At 36.3% G+C, this 19,932-nt stretch overlaps 1 protein-coding gene across 1 annotated transcript in view; it reads right to left on the minus strand.

The window, feature by feature from the left end:
* Positions 1-19,932, minus strand: part of tiam1b (TIAM Rac1 associated GEF 1b) — a 158,499-nt gene that overhangs the window by 9,743 nt on the left and 128,824 nt on the right. The window contains 6 exon segments of the mRNA XM_056473933.1: positions 1-53; positions 3,600-3,779; positions 6,268-6,376; positions 9,051-9,176; positions 11,143-11,211; positions 18,117-18,314. The exon segment at positions 1-53 is cut by the window's left edge and continues 66 nt beyond it. Of these exon segments, the coding sequence (XP_056329908.1) occupies positions 1-53; positions 3,600-3,779; positions 6,268-6,376; positions 9,051-9,176; positions 11,143-11,211; positions 18,117-18,314 (735 nt within the window).

The following is a 19,932-nucleotide window of genomic DNA, read 5'->3' on the forward strand; positions in this document are numbered from 1 at the left end:
CTTCTGCATCTCATTGATGTGACTGGCCACTGTGTTCATGGCTTTCATTGCAACTGCACACGGCAGAGAGGAGAGATCAAATATCAGTCAGGTATCATGTGCCAAATTCATTAAGAGTTCAAGAACAAACTCGTGTGTACATACGTGTGGTAAATTAGATGGAAAGTTTTCGTGAGAAGTTTAAATATGAAAAACCTACACAATTATTAGTGAATGAGACCCAGTATTTAGCAAATTGTACACTTTTTGTATATTTTTTTTTTTTTATCAAAAAGTGAGCCCCCCCAAAAAATCTGCATCTTGTGAATATATAAGGGTTGGACAATGAAACTGAAATGGCTGGTTGTAAACCACAATAATGCATTGGAATGGTATAGGGCCTCTTTTTGCAGCCAATCCAGCATCAGTTCGTCTCGGGAATGACAGACACAAGTCCTGCACTGTGGCCAGAGGGATTTTAAGCCATTCTTTTTGCAGAATAGTGGCCAGGTCAATATGTACTGCTGGTGGAGGAAAACAATTCCTGACTCGCTCCTCAAATTACACCCCAATGTGGCTCAATAATATCTGGATCTGGTGACTGTGCAGGCCATGGGAGATGTTGACTTTCATGTTCATCAAACCACTCAATCACCAGTCTTTCTGTGTGTATTAGTGCATTATCATCCTAATATATGACACTACCTTCAGGATACAATGTTTGAACCTGTTTGCACATGGTACTCCAGAATGATTCGGTAGTCCCTGTCAGTGACGTGCCTATCTAGCACAAGTACTGGGCCTAAGGAACGCCATGACATCGCAGCCCAAACCATCAATGATCCACTGCCATGCTTCACTCTGGGCATGCAAAAGTCTGGCTGCTACGCTTCTTTTGGGGCTTCTCCACACTGTAACTCTCTCGGATAAGGGAAGGGTGGTAATGGTGGACTCATCATAGAACAATGCATGTTTCATATTGTCCAACCACAGTATATCCACGTGGATGCTGCACACTGGTGGTGGAGAACATTGATTGTAAAGCGCTTTGGGTGTATGTCCATAGAGCAGGGGTCCCCAAACTTAGCCTGGAGGGTCGGTGTCCTGCATAGTTTAGCTCCAATTTCCTTTAATATACCTACCTACCTGGAAGTTTCTAGTATACCTATAAGGAGCTTGATTAGCTGGTTCAGGTGTGTTTAATTGTGCTAGAATCATGCTAACAACATGCTAATTCATGCTAGAATCATGCTAGTAACATGCTAATTCATGCTAGAAACATGCTAGTAACATGCTAGTAACATACTAGAATCATGCTAGAAACATGCTAATTCATGCTATAATCATGCTAGTAACATGCTAATTCATGCTAGAAACATGCTAGTAACATCCTAATTCATGCTAGAATCATGCTAGTAACAAGGTAATTCATGCTAGAGTCATGCTAGTAACATGCTAATTCATGCTAGAATCATGCTAATTTATGTTAGCAACTGCCTAGCAACCACTCATAATACTTTAGCAACTGCCTAGCAACAACCTAGCAACGCCTTAGCAACCACTCAGAACACCCTAGCAACCACCTAGCAACACCTTAACAATGACCTAGAATACCATAGCAATCGCCTAGCAACAACTTAGCAACCACCTAGCAACCACTCAGAACACCCTAGCAACCACCTAGCAACACCTTAGCAACCACCTTGCAACACCTTAGCAACAACCTAGCAACACCTTAGCAACCGCCTAGCAACACCTTAGCAAGCACTTAGAACAACCTAGCAACTGCCTACCAAGAAACATGCCAATCTATACTAGAAACATGCTAACATAAATGTACTTATCTATGCCGACTGTTTCAAACTTCATAAAAACTGCTTCAGTTATTTACACTTTAAAACGACTTCAAACTTTTAGACTCTGCTTTTCAAGCCACCATAAAGTTTGTCTTTAAACTTTAATATCTAGTTGAGGTTGGAACTAAAATAAGCAGGACACCGGACCTCCAGGACAGAGTTTGGGCACCCCTACCATACAGGATAAAAGCGCTATATGCAGGGTTCCCTCTCTTTAATGAACAGCAGATTCAAGGACTTTCAAGGCCTTTTTTTTAAAGCATCATTAACTTTCAATTATGCACCTTTGTAATTCCCACCACAGCATATGTAGCAACATAAAAGTCCTTACTGCACTCAACATTTCACTTAAACTTAATATTTACATTAAAATTCTTAAAGCAATTTTCAAAACTGACTTTAATACAATTAGTTGAATTCAATATTGGTGATATTCAAATGTGGTTTCTGAAATATTGATCAAATGTGCATTATTTGTCAGTTTTATTGTACATTTACATTTAAGATTTTTAATTTAAGAATTTCTCTCTTTTTTTGTTATGCTTTTGGCAATAGGTTGGTTTTCACATGACGTCATTGATGATGTGAGAAATTCAGCAGGAAGTGGTTCTTCTACATAGGAATCGCTATCAGAACATCAAAATATTTCTGTTTTATGTTGTTTATAATTGTTTAAATCGGCCAAAATAAGAAATACCGAACAGCTATTATAGAACTCCAAAAGTTTTTGCTCATAAAAGGGGGAAAGTTCAAGAAACTGTCTGAAAAACGGAAGAAAAGGCGGCATGTAATGAACATTTTTTCAATACATCCACATGTACGATCTTTTTTGAACGTGATAATTCATTTGACAGCACCAATAAAGATTATATACAGCCCTAACTGTGTACAAATACGTTAATGTGTTATATCAAAATCAGATACAAACACCACCACACCATACAAAATCCAGGAGAATATAAATAACGTATCCTGCCATGTAATCGCTGCAATGAAATCTCCGTCTTATTAATAATCCTAGACTTTACTGGCATTTCGGCAGAATAAACATTGGTAACGTGAACCTCGAGATGCGCAGAAGCAGTAAATGTTTGTTCATGGTAAGTTTATCGATAGAACAAAAAAGAAATGCAACTCATGCGACAAATCTAAACGGTTATTACTGTGGTGCACTTACAAAAACAAATAAATAATAATGTCGACTGCTGAAGCCTATTGAATAATTTGTTTATTACTACAGTTGTGTCGTACCACAGGAACAATATAATTACTATGACAGTTTCAAGTAATTATCCATAGTATGCTTCCAAACACTATACAGTAGTATTTACTATAGTATTTTTCATGTAACGTAATTATACAGTATCTACCGCCTCGATGACAGGCAAATATATTTTAGTTCAGTAGAAAACTCTTCATGATATAAGGTTCATGCCCAACATATGTACTTATTTTCTATTTAGATCTCCTTTGAAATATGGTATCAGTCGCAAAAATACTGACTTTCCTCTGTGTCTCCCATTCATTTTTTTACTTACTGCCCTCCATCTGTCACCAGAACCACGTGATTTAAAACAACCTATAGAGTTCAATTGAAATAAAACTATAAACAAAACATTAAAACTTTAATTCAAGCCTTTCCAAGGACTTGTTTTGGTTTTTAAGTACTTTCCAGGCCTTGAATCCTAAAATTAAGGCACTTTTAAGAAGCGTGGGAGCCCTGTATATGAATGCACATTAGATTAGATCTATGCTCAAGCTGACCGTTGAGATGGTAGTGCTCTTCGCTGTCGGGGTCAGTGAGCGAGTGCAGTTCTCTCAGCAGCAGAGGGTATTTCAGCACTCTCTGGATGGGCTTGATCAGGTATGACTCCAGCGTGGACGAATGCTGCTGTTTGGGGTTACGCTCGTCCAGAAAGGCCTTGAAGGCTACGTCTGTCTTCGCTGGAGGAAACATAAACACACAAAGGTGAGATTAGGTTGTCATATTAACACTTTTCCACACATGAACTCATGCATTTGTGATTTGGGCAAACAAATAATGTCAAATAATAAAGTTGTGCTACAAATAATCCACATACAGAGTGGAAAGAGAGGTCAATATCTGAATTTGCGTTTATTTCCAAAACACTCCAAAGTGGCTCAATAATATTTGGAGCGGGGGACTGTGCAGGCCATAGGAGATTGGTTTGCAGCCAATACAGCAGTAATTCATCTTAGGAATGACAGATACAAGTCCTGCACAGTGGGCAGAGGCATTTTTCTTCCAGAATAGTGGTCAGGCCACAACATGATGCTGGTTTCCTGACTCACTCCACCAAAACACCTCAAAATGGCTTAATAATATTTAGTTCAGGTGACTGTGCAGGCCATGGGAGATGTTCAACTTCACTTTCAAGTTCATCAAACCCCTCTGTCAGTAGTGTGTGTATTGGTGCATTATCATCCTTACACACGACACCACGTTCAGATATGACCAACATTTAATTTGTGTTTTATTTTATATCCATCATTAAATATGTTAAAATTAAAAATGTTACACTTGTTTGTTTGTTTTTTTGCCTTTTCAAAGTTAACAATACAGAACCAAATAAAATAAAACATACACACAAAATAGGTCAAATAAATAAATACATTAAGTATTTTATGTTAAAGTATAAACCAATGATAGAAAGCAATTTATCAAATCAAATCATGTGGGATATTATTTTTATTAGTTTTATTAGATATTAGTTTTATATCATTTAAAAATGGTTTCCAAATTTTATTAAATAATTCTCCCATTCATCTCAAAGAATATGTGATCCTCTCAATCAATGGTAAGCAGATGGAAATTATAAAAAATATATTTTCCGATGAAGTCTGTTTGAGGTATTGGGCGTGGCTAACATACTTAGCCACACCCCTCCAGCTGTCAGTTTTGACAACAAACAGAAATTGTGAGGGGGAGGAGGAGGCTGTTAGGTTGTAATAACTCTTCTAAAACCCATTTCCCCGAACTTTCTGAATAAAATGCCTACTTTACTACATCCAATCAGCTCGTAGAATAAAAACAAGCCATGCCCACTGTTTTCTCATTAATATCCGGTTCTTTTGGAATTGCGTCACAATACGAAAAAAAAGTAGCTTCGCAGCATCCGGTTCATGAGTACTTTAAGCAATAAATCAATTATTAATAACTTTTCGGTAAGTTTAATACTTCACTGGCATTTTAACGTAACTGTCAAAATCACCAGCGATCTAATCCTGGCAGATCGCTGGGAAACAAGCAGATTTGCTATAGACTACAAATCCGCCATTACACAAACAAGTTCCAGTCATGCAGGCCCGCACACAGCTGTTCCTGTTTCAGTTTGATTACATGCGCACACACACAGCCAGTGGATGATTATGAACCGATTACAAGGACTATTTATACAGCACACACACACATACTTCATTGCTGAGTCTTGTTTATCTGTTTGTGAACATTACAATGCGCTTTCCTTGCCTTGTTTTTCACCCTCGCTTTGTTTTATTGTTTATTTCTGTCTGCTGCCTGCCTTTTTTAGATAGATTTTTTTTTTTTTTAGATTCAACTTTATTGTCATTACACATGTACAAGTACAAGGAAACGAAATGCAGTTTCTCTTCACACTTCACTTTTAACCATCTGCCTGTGCATTCGACTACGACTCTGGATTGCCCACATACATCTGTTTGCTCCCGATTGTAACCGCTGCTTGCCTAACCATTCTCTATAAACCTCCACTCCAGCGTCCACTTCACATTACAGTAACTTTAGTGTCACAAGCGAATTTGTGGCTTTTGAGTTCACTTCTGTTTACTTCCTTTAGATTATTTTGTCTTTGTTTACTTTACAGTACAGTAATTTTCAATAAATGTTTGTAATATTGCAGCTGAAAGATTCGTTTTTTGGGGTTATTGATGATCTGCGAAAGTAATTTATTAATTCTAATAAATTACCTTTTAAATATTGAATGGATAAACTGTGAGGGGAATCATGACACCTCATTGAACCCAAATTTAATTTATATTATTTTACATTTGACTAATTATTTAAAGTCTAACAGAAGTGACTTCCACAATTCATGAGGCGTAGGAAAAAGATTTGATAGCAATAGAAATCATTTGTTATGCTTTTCATAAGCACGAAATATAACATATTTTCAGGCACATTAGATTCTGGAAAACACTGTTACATAACCCTTACAAATCCACTGAATCGACCTTAAATAATACAAATAGATGAAGGGTAGACCACCAAGCTCACAGACTCCCACATACACACATTTGCACAACACACACGCTCTTCACATTCTCAGAAACCCACACACACATCAACAAACACTCTCCATTCAGACAAACAAAGACTCCACATTCACAATTCACATGTACACAAACACACACACTCACTTATACACTGCCGTACCTTTGACCAGCACTTTGGGCACTTTGGTGTGGCTGGCACAGAAGGCGCTGTAGATCTTGAAGCGGTCGGCGTAATACAGGAACGAGCCACCCAGAGAAAACAGGATCTTCTGTGAGACGGAGGGATTTGGAGAGAAAGGAGTCAGGTGTGTGTAAACTTGTTATAAGCGATGCACGAACGCCGTACATGCACACTAAACCTGGAATTATCATCATATAGAGTACATCCAATACAAAAATAAGTAAGAAAGATATATACTGAGGAGAATGTATTATTTATATATCTATTGTATTACTCCAGCTCTTACTTTATCATTTATTACATTTTGTTATGTTATATTATGTTATGTTATGTTATATTATTTTATGTTGTTACATTATGTTATGTTATGTTATGTTATGTTATGTTATGTTATGTTATATAATGTTATATTATATGTTGTTATGTTATATTATGTTATGTTATATTATGTTATGTTATATTATATTATGTTATATTATGTTGTTATGCTATATTATATTATGTTATGTTACTGTATGTTGTTATGTTATGTTATGTTGTTATGTTATATTATATTATGTTATGTTACTGTATGTTGTTGTGTTATGTTATATTATGTTGTTATGCTATATTATATTATGTTATGTTACTGTATGTTGTTGTGTTGTGTTATATTATGTTGTTATGCTATATTATATTATGTTATGGTACTGTATGTTGTTATGTTATGTTATGTTGTTATGTTATATTATATTATGTTATGTTACTGTATGTTGTTGTGTTGTGTTATATTATGTTGTTATGCTATATTATATTATGTTATGGTACTGTATGTTGTTATGTTATGTTATGTTGTTATGTTATATTATATTATGTTATGTTACTGTATGTTGTTGTGTTATGTTATATTATGTTGTTATGCTATATTATATTATGTTATGTTACTGTATGTTGTTGTGTTATGTTATATTATGTTGTTATGCTATATTATATTATGTTATGTTACTGTATGTTGTTGTGTTGTGTTAAGTTGTTATGTTATGTTATGTTATGTTATGTTATGTTATGTTATGTTGTTATGCTATATTATATTATGTTATGTTACTATATGTTGTTATGTTATGTTATATAATGTTATATTATATTTTGTTATGTTATATTATGTTATGTTATGTTATATTATGTTATATTATGTTACGTTATGTTATATAATGTTTTAATATATGTTGTTATGTTATATTATGTTATGTTACAGTATATTGTGTTATATTATATGTTGTTATGTTGTTTTGTTATGTTATATTATATTATGTTATATAATGTTATATTATATGTTGTTATGTTATATTATGTTATGTTACAGTATATTATGTTATATTATATGTTGTTATATTATGTTATGTTGTTATGTTATATTATGTTATGTTACTGTATGTTGTTATGTTATATTATGTTATGTTATATTATGTTATGTTACAGTATGTTATGTTATATTATATGTTGTTATATTATGTTATGTTATATTATATTATGTTATGTTACTGTATGTTGTTATGTTATATTGTGTTATATTATATTATATTATATTATATTATATTATATTATATTATCATTATTTATTTATTGTATTTTTATTATTATAATAATAACAGTCATAATTAGTAATAATAAATAATAAATTATATCAATATTAATAAACTAAAAGATATTAATATAAATGTTTTGTTAACATTTTATTACTAATATTATAATTAAATTCAAATATATGAATGTATATATTAATAATAATAAATTAAAATATAATCCTACAGTTACTTTGATCATTATGTATTGTAATATTATTATTTAATATTATTATTAACAATGATAATAATTACTACGTCTACCAATATCCATGTTTTTTTTTTACTTATTATATTTTATTCTTCACCCTACTCAGAGCTTAATTTGTGCCACGACACGCCGGATCAGGATCTCTGAAATTTTACTGATCCCGCTCCTAAACTGCCCTCCTCTGCTGTCCACTGTTCACTTTCTTCCGTGACTCCCCAACCCTTTTCATTTTCGTCCGTGACAAATATAATTAATAATGATTACATTATTATTACATAGCCAACAGCTAGCTCTCTGCAACTCTCACATGGTCGCTTACTGAAGCTAAGCAGGGCTGTGCCTGATCAATACCTGGATGGGAGACCACATGGGTTAGGTTACTGCTGAAAGTGCTGTTAGTAAGACCAGCACGGGGTGCTCAAGCCGTGGTATGTGTGGGTCCTAACGCCCGAGTATATTGATGGGGACTCTTTACCGCTTTACCATCTTTTGGATGAGATGTTAAACCGAGGTCCTGACTCTCTGTGGTCATTAAAAATCCCAGGATGTCCTTCGAAAAAAAGAGTAGGGGTTTGACCCCGGCATCCTGGACAAATTTGCCCAATGGTCTCTGTCCATTATGGCCTCCTAACCATCCCCATATTATAATTGGCTTCATCACTCTGTCTCCTCTCCACCAATCTGCTGGTGTGTGGTGTGCTATTTAAATATAATTATTATTATTATTATTCTGATTAATTGATACTATTACCACTACTACTAATAATAATAATGTCTTTTTTAACTTATTGTATTGTATTTTTCTCTTTCACCCCGAATGTATCTTTAAATAAATCCTAAATAAATCATAAAAATGGTCATTGGTATATGCACAATAATCATGACAGATTTGCTCTATAAATGAGCAGACCAGACGCTGTGTTTAAAGGGATGTAAGTGAGATGATGAACCTTGAACTCCTCCACCCGCTCCAGTTTCTCCAGGTCAGGCACCAATCTGGTTCCGTCTTCCAGAGTCTTCAGAAACTCCACTTGGAACTCCAACATCTCCGGGAGGTTTCCGAACAGCACATCCAGCTATAACACACACATACACACATACAGGGTCAATTATAATAGCTCAAATATATAATGTTCTAAGGACTAGTTTCATAGGACTAGTTTCTACAGAACAAGCTGTCTAATAACTTGTCTAATAAACATAACTTGTCTAGTTAAACTAGTTAACCTATTAAATCGTTTGAATGTCACTTTTAAATGATTACCAGTAACTTGTAAACTAGTAAAGTATTCTGTACTGTCATCATGGCAAAGACAAAACAAACGTAGTAATTTAAAGTTAGTTAACTATTATGTTTAAAAATGTCTTTCCGTTAAAAAGCATTAATAATATAATATAATATAATATAATATAATATAATATAATATAATATAAAATAATATAATATAATATAAAATAATATAATATAATATAATATAATATAATATAATATAATATAATATAATATATACGCTATCTAGCCCAAAATTATTCATACCCCTGGAAATTTCTGAATTAACTTTTTAAAAGTAAATAAAAGGTCAGAAATGTTGTTTTCCACTATTATTGTGGAATTATTATTATCCACTATTATTATCCAGCCTCTTAAGCCTTCACCCTTGTGTATTACTCTGCCCAAATACAGCAACAAGCAGAGGACACTCTACAGTTTGACAAATATTGCAGCAGTTGGACAACAAAATGTAAGTTTGAGGCTTTTTTAGTTGACAATGTAGCTGTTTAGATTGCAACTTTTCAGTTCTTATTTTTATAAGGATAGTGCCTATTTTAAAATATTTATAATTTGGGAGATTCAGTGCATCATACACCACCAGCCTGTCTGAGCAGACCAAAGAAAGTGACGGTTGACGTTCCGCCACAAGATGCCGACAGAGACCGCATAATAAGTCCTTTGAGGGAGAAAAACTCAATGTAAAACTCAATGTTTTCTAATGGTAATTTTCAAACTACAGCTGATCAAATCATTTTAAATCAGTTAAGTGACATTCTGAGTCGATCTCTCTTTTTTGTATTTTGTAGTGCTGTATTTATACCAAAGAAACTGGTAGAGTTTGCTTTGCTTTGGCTTTTCTGTGTTAATTATTCTGAAATCGTAATGACATTTCATGCCGTTCAGCCTTATAATCTTAAAATGTGAGCAAAATTACCTGTTTTGTCATCAATTTACGCTAGAGAATTATTCAAATACAAGTGACGTTGGTAAATTAGCAATGATTTCTGCTGTTCTGACGTCAGCTGTAGATGTGAATGAATGGCGGAAGAAAGTAGTTCCTCATACAAAAGGGTTTTTGAGACTCTCCGTGTTTGATTTTCTTTTTTATACACACGATTATGCCACCGAACTGTTGTATAAACGCATTATCACACGAGTAGCAGTGGAACACTAAGGGACTCGGAGCCCTGTGGACTAGAGCCGATGTACGCCTGCCACCAGTGCTGATATACAGCCATATCACACTGCTACTTGTGTAATATTGCTCATATATATATATATATATATATATATATATGATATACACACATACATACTCATAACTGAACTAATATTTACCTAAAACTGTTAATATTAATTGATATTACTCAATATGTTTTATACAAAAAAATTATAATTTCAGCAAATTTACACACATCTGATTTTAAATAGTGTGCACATAAAACTACTATATATTTTTTTATGTAAATTTAACAAACTATATATCAGCATATGAGTATAAATGTGTGCGAGAGAGTGTGTGTGAGCTGAACACTTGTGTTGAGTGTGTGCAGAATGAGCTTCAGATGTAGGCCAGTAAAGCAGCAGAGACTCTGGCTGAACACACACATCTCACTTCTGCTGGATTTGTGTCTTCCTCCTACCTAACTCTACCTCTGCGTGTGTGTGTGTGTGTGTCCTCCTACACACCGCTCTCCATCAGCACGGTTATGAAATATCATTCTGTATGGCTGGACAGATGGTAATAACGTGATAAACCACAGACTCACCTCATCCTGAGTGAGGAAAGACTCTTTCTGCAGCGGCGTCAAATATCGGCCAATCAGACAGTTCAGATCCTGCAGGACAGAGAAAACACACACATGTGCACAATATTAAAGAAAATATTCAAGTATTTCAATATTACAGCTGATTAACTACAAGGAAATTTTCACAGTATGTCTGATAATATTATTTCTTCTGGAGAAAGTCTTATTTGCTTTATTTTGGCTAGAATAAAAGCAGTTTTTAATTTTTTAACACCATTTTGAGGTCAAAAAATATTAACCCCTTTAAGCTATATTTGTTTTTGATACAAAACAAACCATCGTTATACAATAACTTGCCTAATTACCCTAACCTGCCTAGTTAACCCAATTAACCTAGTTAAGCCTTTAAATGTCACTTTAAGCTGTATAGAAGTGTCTTGAAAAATATCTAGTCAAATATTATTTACTGTCATCATGGCAAAGATAAAATAAATCAGTTATTAGAGATGAGTTATTAAAACTATTACGTTTAGAAATGTGCTGAAAAAATCTATGAATAAATCTGTTGAAAAATATGTGTTGAATTAATTTAATTAAACAGAAATTGGGCAGAAATATACAAGGGGGCTAACAATTCTGACTTCAACTGTACATATAAACTTAATGAAACGTATATATTCAGCTATGTTGCTCAGCTCAGTGGCAGCTCATGTCAGGCTTCATTTCAGCTGGAGAGCTTTTGTTGGTTTAGCTGTTTGCTCAAACAGGCAGATGAATCTGAGCACAAGGCAAACATTCCCAGTGAACGGCAGCATGTGGATGAAGGTGTTACAGTAATCTCCAGCAGACGGGAGAGCGCTCACAGCTCCACACCGCACACAAACAAGACAAAAATCACACTCTGCTTCTGCTTTAGACTAATATTATATTCCACACAGCCATATCTCAAACTTCTACAGAGTGCAGCACAGACATTTGGCCAAAAATGCTAAATAAAATTGCATTAACAAAACTAAAATGTATAATCTGCAGTGAACTGAATCCATTATTAATGTAGAATAATGCAAAATGCTTAAAAATTAGAGGGAACATTTGATTGTGTTACTAAACCATAACAGAGTTGACAATTTCAAGATACTTGTCAGGGTTCTGCCATTCTGGTCTTGTTAATTCTTGTTTTGTGGCAGAATCCGGACACTAGCTCTGTCTTGTCCTGTCCTGTTAGTGCTCGACTCGAGTTTTCTTGGGTCGAGCACTTGTTTTTTCATTGTCTGGGTGCGCGTCATCAAAGGTGCGCGCGGACCGTGCGCGCTCCCGCTTGATGCGGGCGCGCGGGGTCTGCGCGTCCTTGAGACGCGCGCTCTTGTACTCGTGTTTGTGTTGTTTCGTCAGCATCGCGCTGTTTCATTCTCAGCGTCTCCGTCTAGTTGGTTTCGGTTTTGGTTGGCGCTGAGATGAAACATGCGCGTTGCATTTATGTGAGCGCACGGTAAGGTGTTCACTTATCGTGTGCTCGTGTCTTGCGTCTGTTGTCAAAGCACGTGGCTCTGTGTTTACATTGGTCGCGTGCTTTTGTTGTGTGCTTCTGTGTTTGTCTAGTCATAAAAACACTCGGTTAATGAGTTCTCTCATTGGCTGCGTGTTGTCCTGTTTAATGTGAGCACCTGGCTTGTGTTGTCGCCTTGTGTCAGGTGCTCTCCCGTCTATCGTCTAGTCCCACCCTCCTTGTTAACCCATTATTAGTTAATTATGTTCATCTGTTGTGTATTAATTTAACCCTGCTTATATTCTCCTCATGTCTGCTGTCCTGTGCCAGTTCGTCATCGTATGTTGTCTCATCGTGGTACCTTGTCGTGTCTGTTCAACTCCTGATCCCTGCCAGCCTGCCCAGTCTAGTCTAGTTTGGTTTGTTTGTTTATTTTGCTTCGTTAATGTTTTCCCCCTCGGGGTAGTTTGTTTTGCCTTTTTTATTTTTATTTATTATTAATAAAACCTATTATTTCTGCACTTGAGTCCTCGCTCCCTTTTCCTCTACACCGATCGTGACAATACTAACCTCAAACCAGACAACACATGGAATGTCTAAAGCTATTTTTTTTTGTATTTTCTTCAAATAATTGTTTTTAAAAAGGAAATGAGAGATTCAGTGAAATATCCGAGTAACAGAGCTCACATAATTAATCTACTATTGGTGAATCCTAAACATTTTGCACAAATGAATGAGGAATAATGACACGCCTCAATGCCTTCCTGAGTTTCCCGCCAGAGGAAGTGACATCACTTGGAGCAAGTCTCATGCTTTTTCTGTTTGTGCTTTAGATTGTCATGCCTTTTTATAACCGATGTAACAGAGTTGAAGGTAGGAACAGAGGAAAATTACAGAAAATGTATGTTTCATGCAAATATTTATATGACTTAATAAGAGTAAACACAGAAAACAAGATGAAAATCAGACTTAATTATTTCTTAATAACTGAAGTTACGATTCAGGAGGTTGAGACAGTCACAAATAGGTATATTTGGAGTCTTTAAGTTCATATATTCAAGACAAAATGTCCCAAAATATACATTTAAAGGACACCTAGGTTAGCCCTTTTTTCAGATTTAATATAAGTCTTTTGTGTCTCCAGAAAGTGTCTGTAAAGTTTCAGCTCAAAACACCCATCAGATTTTTTTATTATACCTTTTATTAAATTCCTATTTATACATTTTTGCACTGGGTGGCGGTTTTGGTGTACTGCTTCTTTAAGGCTAGTCCTCCCCGCCCACCGTTTCTACGTGCCTTTCTGCGTGCCTTAATCTCCTCCTTCGGCAGCGTCAGACAACAGACAGACTTAAAGGAAGCAGATCTCACGTAGCGTTTGTGAGAAATACTACAGTAAGAACTTTACCAATCAGTATTTATTGTGCAGTTGCATGGCAGGGTCACACAAAGTTCACGCGCGCACACACACACCGCAGTAGACACACACACAGACACACACACAGACAGACAGAGCGCCCATTTAGCTTTGCACTCTTTTTGCAGGCAAATGTGACAGGATACAGGTTAATCTCCACTGCTGTATGAATATCTGTTATATTAATGTACAAAATAAACCTGATTTAACGTCCACAAACCGGGATTGAAGCGTCTTCCTTTATAATTGTTCTGACACGCGGCTGTGCTGATGAAGTCAAGCTAAGCTAAATCGCTATAATTTATTACACACGTGCACTGTTTTAAAACATTTTAAACATGTGAAACTCACTCTTGATCACATTTGATGATGATTGATGATCCTAACGAACTGAACAGAACTTTTATTCCCGGTTGCTTTGCGCTCGTCTGGTCTTGTTGATATGATTATACATGTGACTACCGGGACATGTTAATGCGCACAGCTGTCAATCAATTCGGTGGGCGGGGGGGGACCGCACTCCTACGTAAAGTTGCGGTCGATCTGAAAACCGTTCCAATTGGTCCACTGTTTTTTATGTTGCTAAATTTAAAAAAAAAAGGACTGGGTGTGCTTATATGACCCCAATATGACGGTCTATACACCATACATGCACATATGTCTGTCCAAACAGCTTGAAAAGTAAATTTTTCACCATAGGTGCCCTTTAAACATTATTTTTAGACATAACTTGATATAATATGTGTTATTATTCAAAATTCTTTAATTAAAGTGTTTGTTTTTGAAAAATAATAGGTAATAAAGGTTTATATAAATAGATGTATCTGCATTTCAGGAATCCTCCTTATAACAATTAGGTCCGTCACACCTGTTTCATTCAAACTGATGAGCTTTCCATAAAAAGACAAATCACCTATTTAGATTTGGTGAAATCAGCAAGTTTGTGTGAATTAAAAATGTACAAATGTTTATTTTGCTAGCACACACTGTTACTCTTTAGGTGAACAATAGGCCTATTTCACTGATATGGTGATTGTGACTGGAATAGGGAGGCACTGTTTATTTAAAATTAGACAGGTTTATAACTAAATTTGAAATTTTTAACATTTATATCTAAAGAAATCTCTAAATTTGACAGGTTTAATATAAATTTATTAGTGGTGGGCAGTTATGGGCGTTGACGTGCTGCGTTAACGTGAGACTCTTATCGCACGATAAAAAAAATATCGCCTTTATCCTATTCTCAAAGTTGGGTTGGGAGCTGGGTCTATTCTACGCAAGCTATGATGAGTTTCACCTTGATATTTTAGCACAGATGTATACCCGGCCGGTGAGCCATCTGACAAACTAGTGCCCTTCTAAGTCAAATCAGCAGGATGCCTGACTTCAACTGCATTTCGGCAGTTTCACTTTAACTCATGAACATTTCATTCAAGCCCCTGTGATAAACTGGGGTATTAGACGCAAATATGGAGTAAGGACTGGTGAGAGTGTTATAGAATGTAATGACGCACACCAAATGGAAAGAAAAAAACTTCCGCATTTCGCGGTGTGTGTGTGTTTGTGTTTGTGTGTGAGTGTGTGTCATTTACTGACAGCCGCATGTGTGGATCTCGTCAGAAAATATGGTGAAAAGTCCTACATGACGGTAATAGTTTGATTGCAGTGTTTACTTCAATAATGCCACTAATATATGCATACTCCACATGTCTTAATTCCATTTCTGTTTAGTTCAGTTATGACTTTAGTCGCATTAATGTCATCAAAAATAGCTGTTTTGAGCTTATGTAGGCCTACAGTTCAAAATTGTACAATGCAGTGATGTTATGTAGTTTCATATAACAATACATTAACATTTTAATATAGAAAAATACAACGTGGGTGTCTTAAGGAGCAAAAATACAACATATGGGCATTTATATGCTGTTGTGTCATCACTTATATTGCAAGTCATCTCTCCGGCCCCTCATTTGAGATTGTCTTCATGAACTGGCCCTCATGACAAACTAATTGAATAGCCCTGGTATAGTACGTACTTTTCAAACAGCCGAGTAGTACGTTTAAATTCAAATGCAGTACCTACTGTGTAGTAGGGGGTTTCGGACGCAGCCAATGACAAATTTCCGTTTAGAAGATATAAAACTGATATAAACATGTAACGCTTGTATTTTGTCACCTAAACGGATACATTTTTATACACATCACCTCAAACTTCAGCTTCTCATCAAATCTTCTGACCAATCAAATTCTCTCTAGTATCTGACATGCCCCGCCCCCTTCAAGATGCTTCTCATTTGTTTTCATTTAATACACTTTAGATCAACCACTCTCACTGGCAGGGCGGTGATAAAACAAAACGCTATTGGCTGCTTTTTAACAAGAGGAGGAGCTACTGTCTTCGTTTTCAGTTGAGTACGTCAAACATCCAATAAATAAATGCACTGTTCAAAGCACTTTAAGCACACCCTTCTTCTTACTGTTAGTTTGCTACAAGGAAAAAGCTCCGCCCCCTACTCAATATTCAGTTTCAGTGCATCAACATACTGAAATAAAAGTCTCAGCAACTTCCACTTAAATTTACACTGATGGCCAGTTTCCACTAAGTGGTAGGATATGGTTCGATTCGTTATGCTTTTATGGCCGTTTCCACTGTCAAAAGGTACCTAAAAGGGAACCGTACCGTACCACTTTTTGGTCACCCTTTGCAAAAGGGAACTTAGCACAAAAAAAAGGGTACCAAAAGGCAGAGCTAAACGTGCAGCTGAACGCTATTGGTTTACAGAGATACGTCACTCGCAGAAGCAGGAGAATGAAAACAAAGAAACCGCCATTTTTAAAAACACACTGTAATAATATATACATATAATAATGAGCCATGGTCGATCCAAGCTCAAACAAACCTTGTCGTCGTCTTGATGAGCTGCCACAAAGAAAAGAAGAACAAAATCTGCCATGTCTAGTTGTTTTACGAGCCTGTCTAAATGTGCAAGCGGGTACACGTTCTCCAGAGAGCTCGCGATCGCAGCGTTTCTATATTTGAAATACCGAAGTTCTTGAGCTCATATTAATAACGTGCGCATGATTATTGAAGCACTCTGACATCTGATCCTTTCAGAAAGGGACAAACGCGAGAGTGAAGTGTGAAAAAACAAAGGAGAAGCCGTAAAAAACAGCAGCAAATGATGCTTTCTGCAACATAAAACATGAACAAACTCCCATGTTTAATTATTATTGTCGCCTGTTTGACTATTATGAACTCGGGAATGATGGAAATACTTTCTAACAGAGGTTACATGTGCTGGTGAAGATTAAAGACACAGATAAGAGGTTTGCACTGACTGTGAGCTATATGTTGCGTGTTGTTTTTGAACCCAAATAAGGACTGAATGTATGCTGTGTGTAGTTTATCTGTAATTGGTAACATATCAGAGACTGTAAGGGGCTGTATGTTTTCATATATGTTGCATTTATTTATTTATTTTATATAATCGCAGACATCACTGTAGGCTATTATCATTGATCTGCAGTTATAATCAAATCATGTTCATAGAAAGGTTAGTAGTGAACATTTATACACAAGTATTTATGTGTATGAAGACTCTGTTTTGTGAGAAGTGCTTCTCATATGATATTTGAACAACCCGTACAGCTTTACTGTGACATTTCCTCGAGTAAAAATGACGTTGTCTGAAACTTTCTGTCGTTTACCACGCTCACCAAAAGGGTACCCTTTTGGCAGTGGAAATGTAAGCTTGATAAAGGTGACCCGTACCGACTCGTACCAAACTGTAACTCTCAGTGGAAACGGGCCATTAAGCCCACTGCACAGAATAATGCAAGGTCATGTGATATTTACAGTAACACTCTGCTCAATTTGATCTCTGCATACACTCTGTTCTGAAGGCTATTCTGAATGAATAATATGCAGAGTTCAGTATCCACTTCCATTCATAAGTGTCAGAGTGAGCGCTAAAAGGCGAATCAAGGGCATAGTTAGTTTCCCTGCAGGACTGAGAAGTGGATGAAGGGCACAAACTCACACACTTGAGTTTTTCTGACTAAAACACACACACATGCACACACGCAGGTACTGACTTTGACGTATGTGCGCTCCGTCTCCACTAGTTCGCAGATGACTTTGCGGAGTTTGTCGGCATCGGAGAGTTGGCGGGGAGTGGCGGTACTAGGAGGAAGTGATGAAGACTCCGGGACGGATGAAGAAGAGACGGATTCAGAGGAGGAGGGATTCATCTCGTGCAGACTGCGGCAGAACGCTGCCACCTGCTCCGTACTCTACAAAGAGAAATACAGACCTGATGAGTGACACACACATGCACATATATGTATACGCACACACGTACTCTCTCTTTACACACACACACACACACACACACACACACACACACACACACACACACACACACACACACACACACACACACACACATTCACTCATTCACTCACAATAGACTCAGACACCCCAAACACACATGCACTCACATAAACATACACACACACAGTCACCACAAACACACATACCCAACTCACACACACACATGCTGACACACACTCGCAGCAGCACCTGCAGCTGGATCAGATGTCTGTCAGGATGAAGAACGCTATAAAAATCATTAGCACTCATTTGCTCTATTTTCAGCCTCTCTCTCTTTCTCTCTCACTCTCTCTCTCTCTCAGCCTCTCTCTCTCTCTCAGCCTCTCTCTTTCAGCCTCTCTCTCTCTCTTTCTCTCTGCTCTTCTAAAATGTCTTCATTTCTTCTGAACGGCAACCAAAACACAAGCACCTGTCTGTGGATGCGGTTGCTATGGGAACGGCTGTGATGGCACATGGACTGTCATTCGCACAGTAACACTGATGGACTGAGAGAAAGTACCATCCATCCATCCACCCGTCCACTGTCTTTACTCTAAGATAGATCAATCTGTATGGATATCAGTAACAAATGCTATTTATACAAGAACAATGTGAAGCAATATGAAAATGAAGAGCTGGATACCATCTCAAACAAGTCAAAATTATTAATAATGTCTTCCTTAGACCACAAAACCACAAGTTTTATAGCCAAAAATACAAAGTATGGGTGAAAATTATATATATTTTTTGTTTATGACAAGTAAAGTTCCGTGAAGATTTTGGGCCCTATCATACACCCGGTGCAATAAGGTGCAAGACGTGTTTGGGGTGATTTGTTGCTATTTTCAGACCAGCGCAGCAGTAATTTTCACGTTTTGCGTCACGTTGTTGAAATAGCAAACCTATTTGCGCCACTTTGTGCACTCATGGGTGTGCTAGTCTATAAAGGAGGTGTGTTAAGGCGCAGTGTTGATGTGTTGCTATTTTGAGGAACTGAAATAGACCACACCAGTGGTGTAGTCCTAAAAAAAAGGTGGTTTACTTTTACCACTCAATCCAAATTTTAAAAGTAGGCAAAGAAACGACGAAAGCCAAAGTTTCTTTGATTCATTAATTATACTAATGAATCAATATACTAAACATCAGTTCCCTGTAACTATTGACTTCCACAGAAGAAAAAACAAATACTATGGAAGTCAATGGTTACAGGTGTCCAGCTTTCTTCGAACTATCTTCTTTTGTGTTCAACAGAATAAAAAAGACATATCGATTTGGAACAAGTAATGGTTAATTTACATATTACACTATCATAATATAAATCATAATCATTAATACAATACAACACATGATATTTCACTTTGATGTCACTCAGATATGCAGTTAAAATGAGTACATTCATTGAGTGGTTCTGTCACGGTGTTTAATCCTGGGCATGAATGTATGATATTAATGCACATGCACTGTGTTTTATTTTCATTGTTAATTGTGAAATAAACAGCAACATGTCTGTTAAGAGTTACATTTTCGCTGGAGGAAACA

Source organism: Danio aesculapii, chromosome 15 (assembly GCF_903798145.1).
Source record: "Danio aesculapii chromosome 15, fDanAes4.1, whole genome shotgun sequence".
In the NCBI taxonomy this organism is placed as follows: domain Eukaryota; kingdom Metazoa; phylum Chordata; class Actinopteri; order Cypriniformes; family Danionidae; genus Danio; species Danio aesculapii.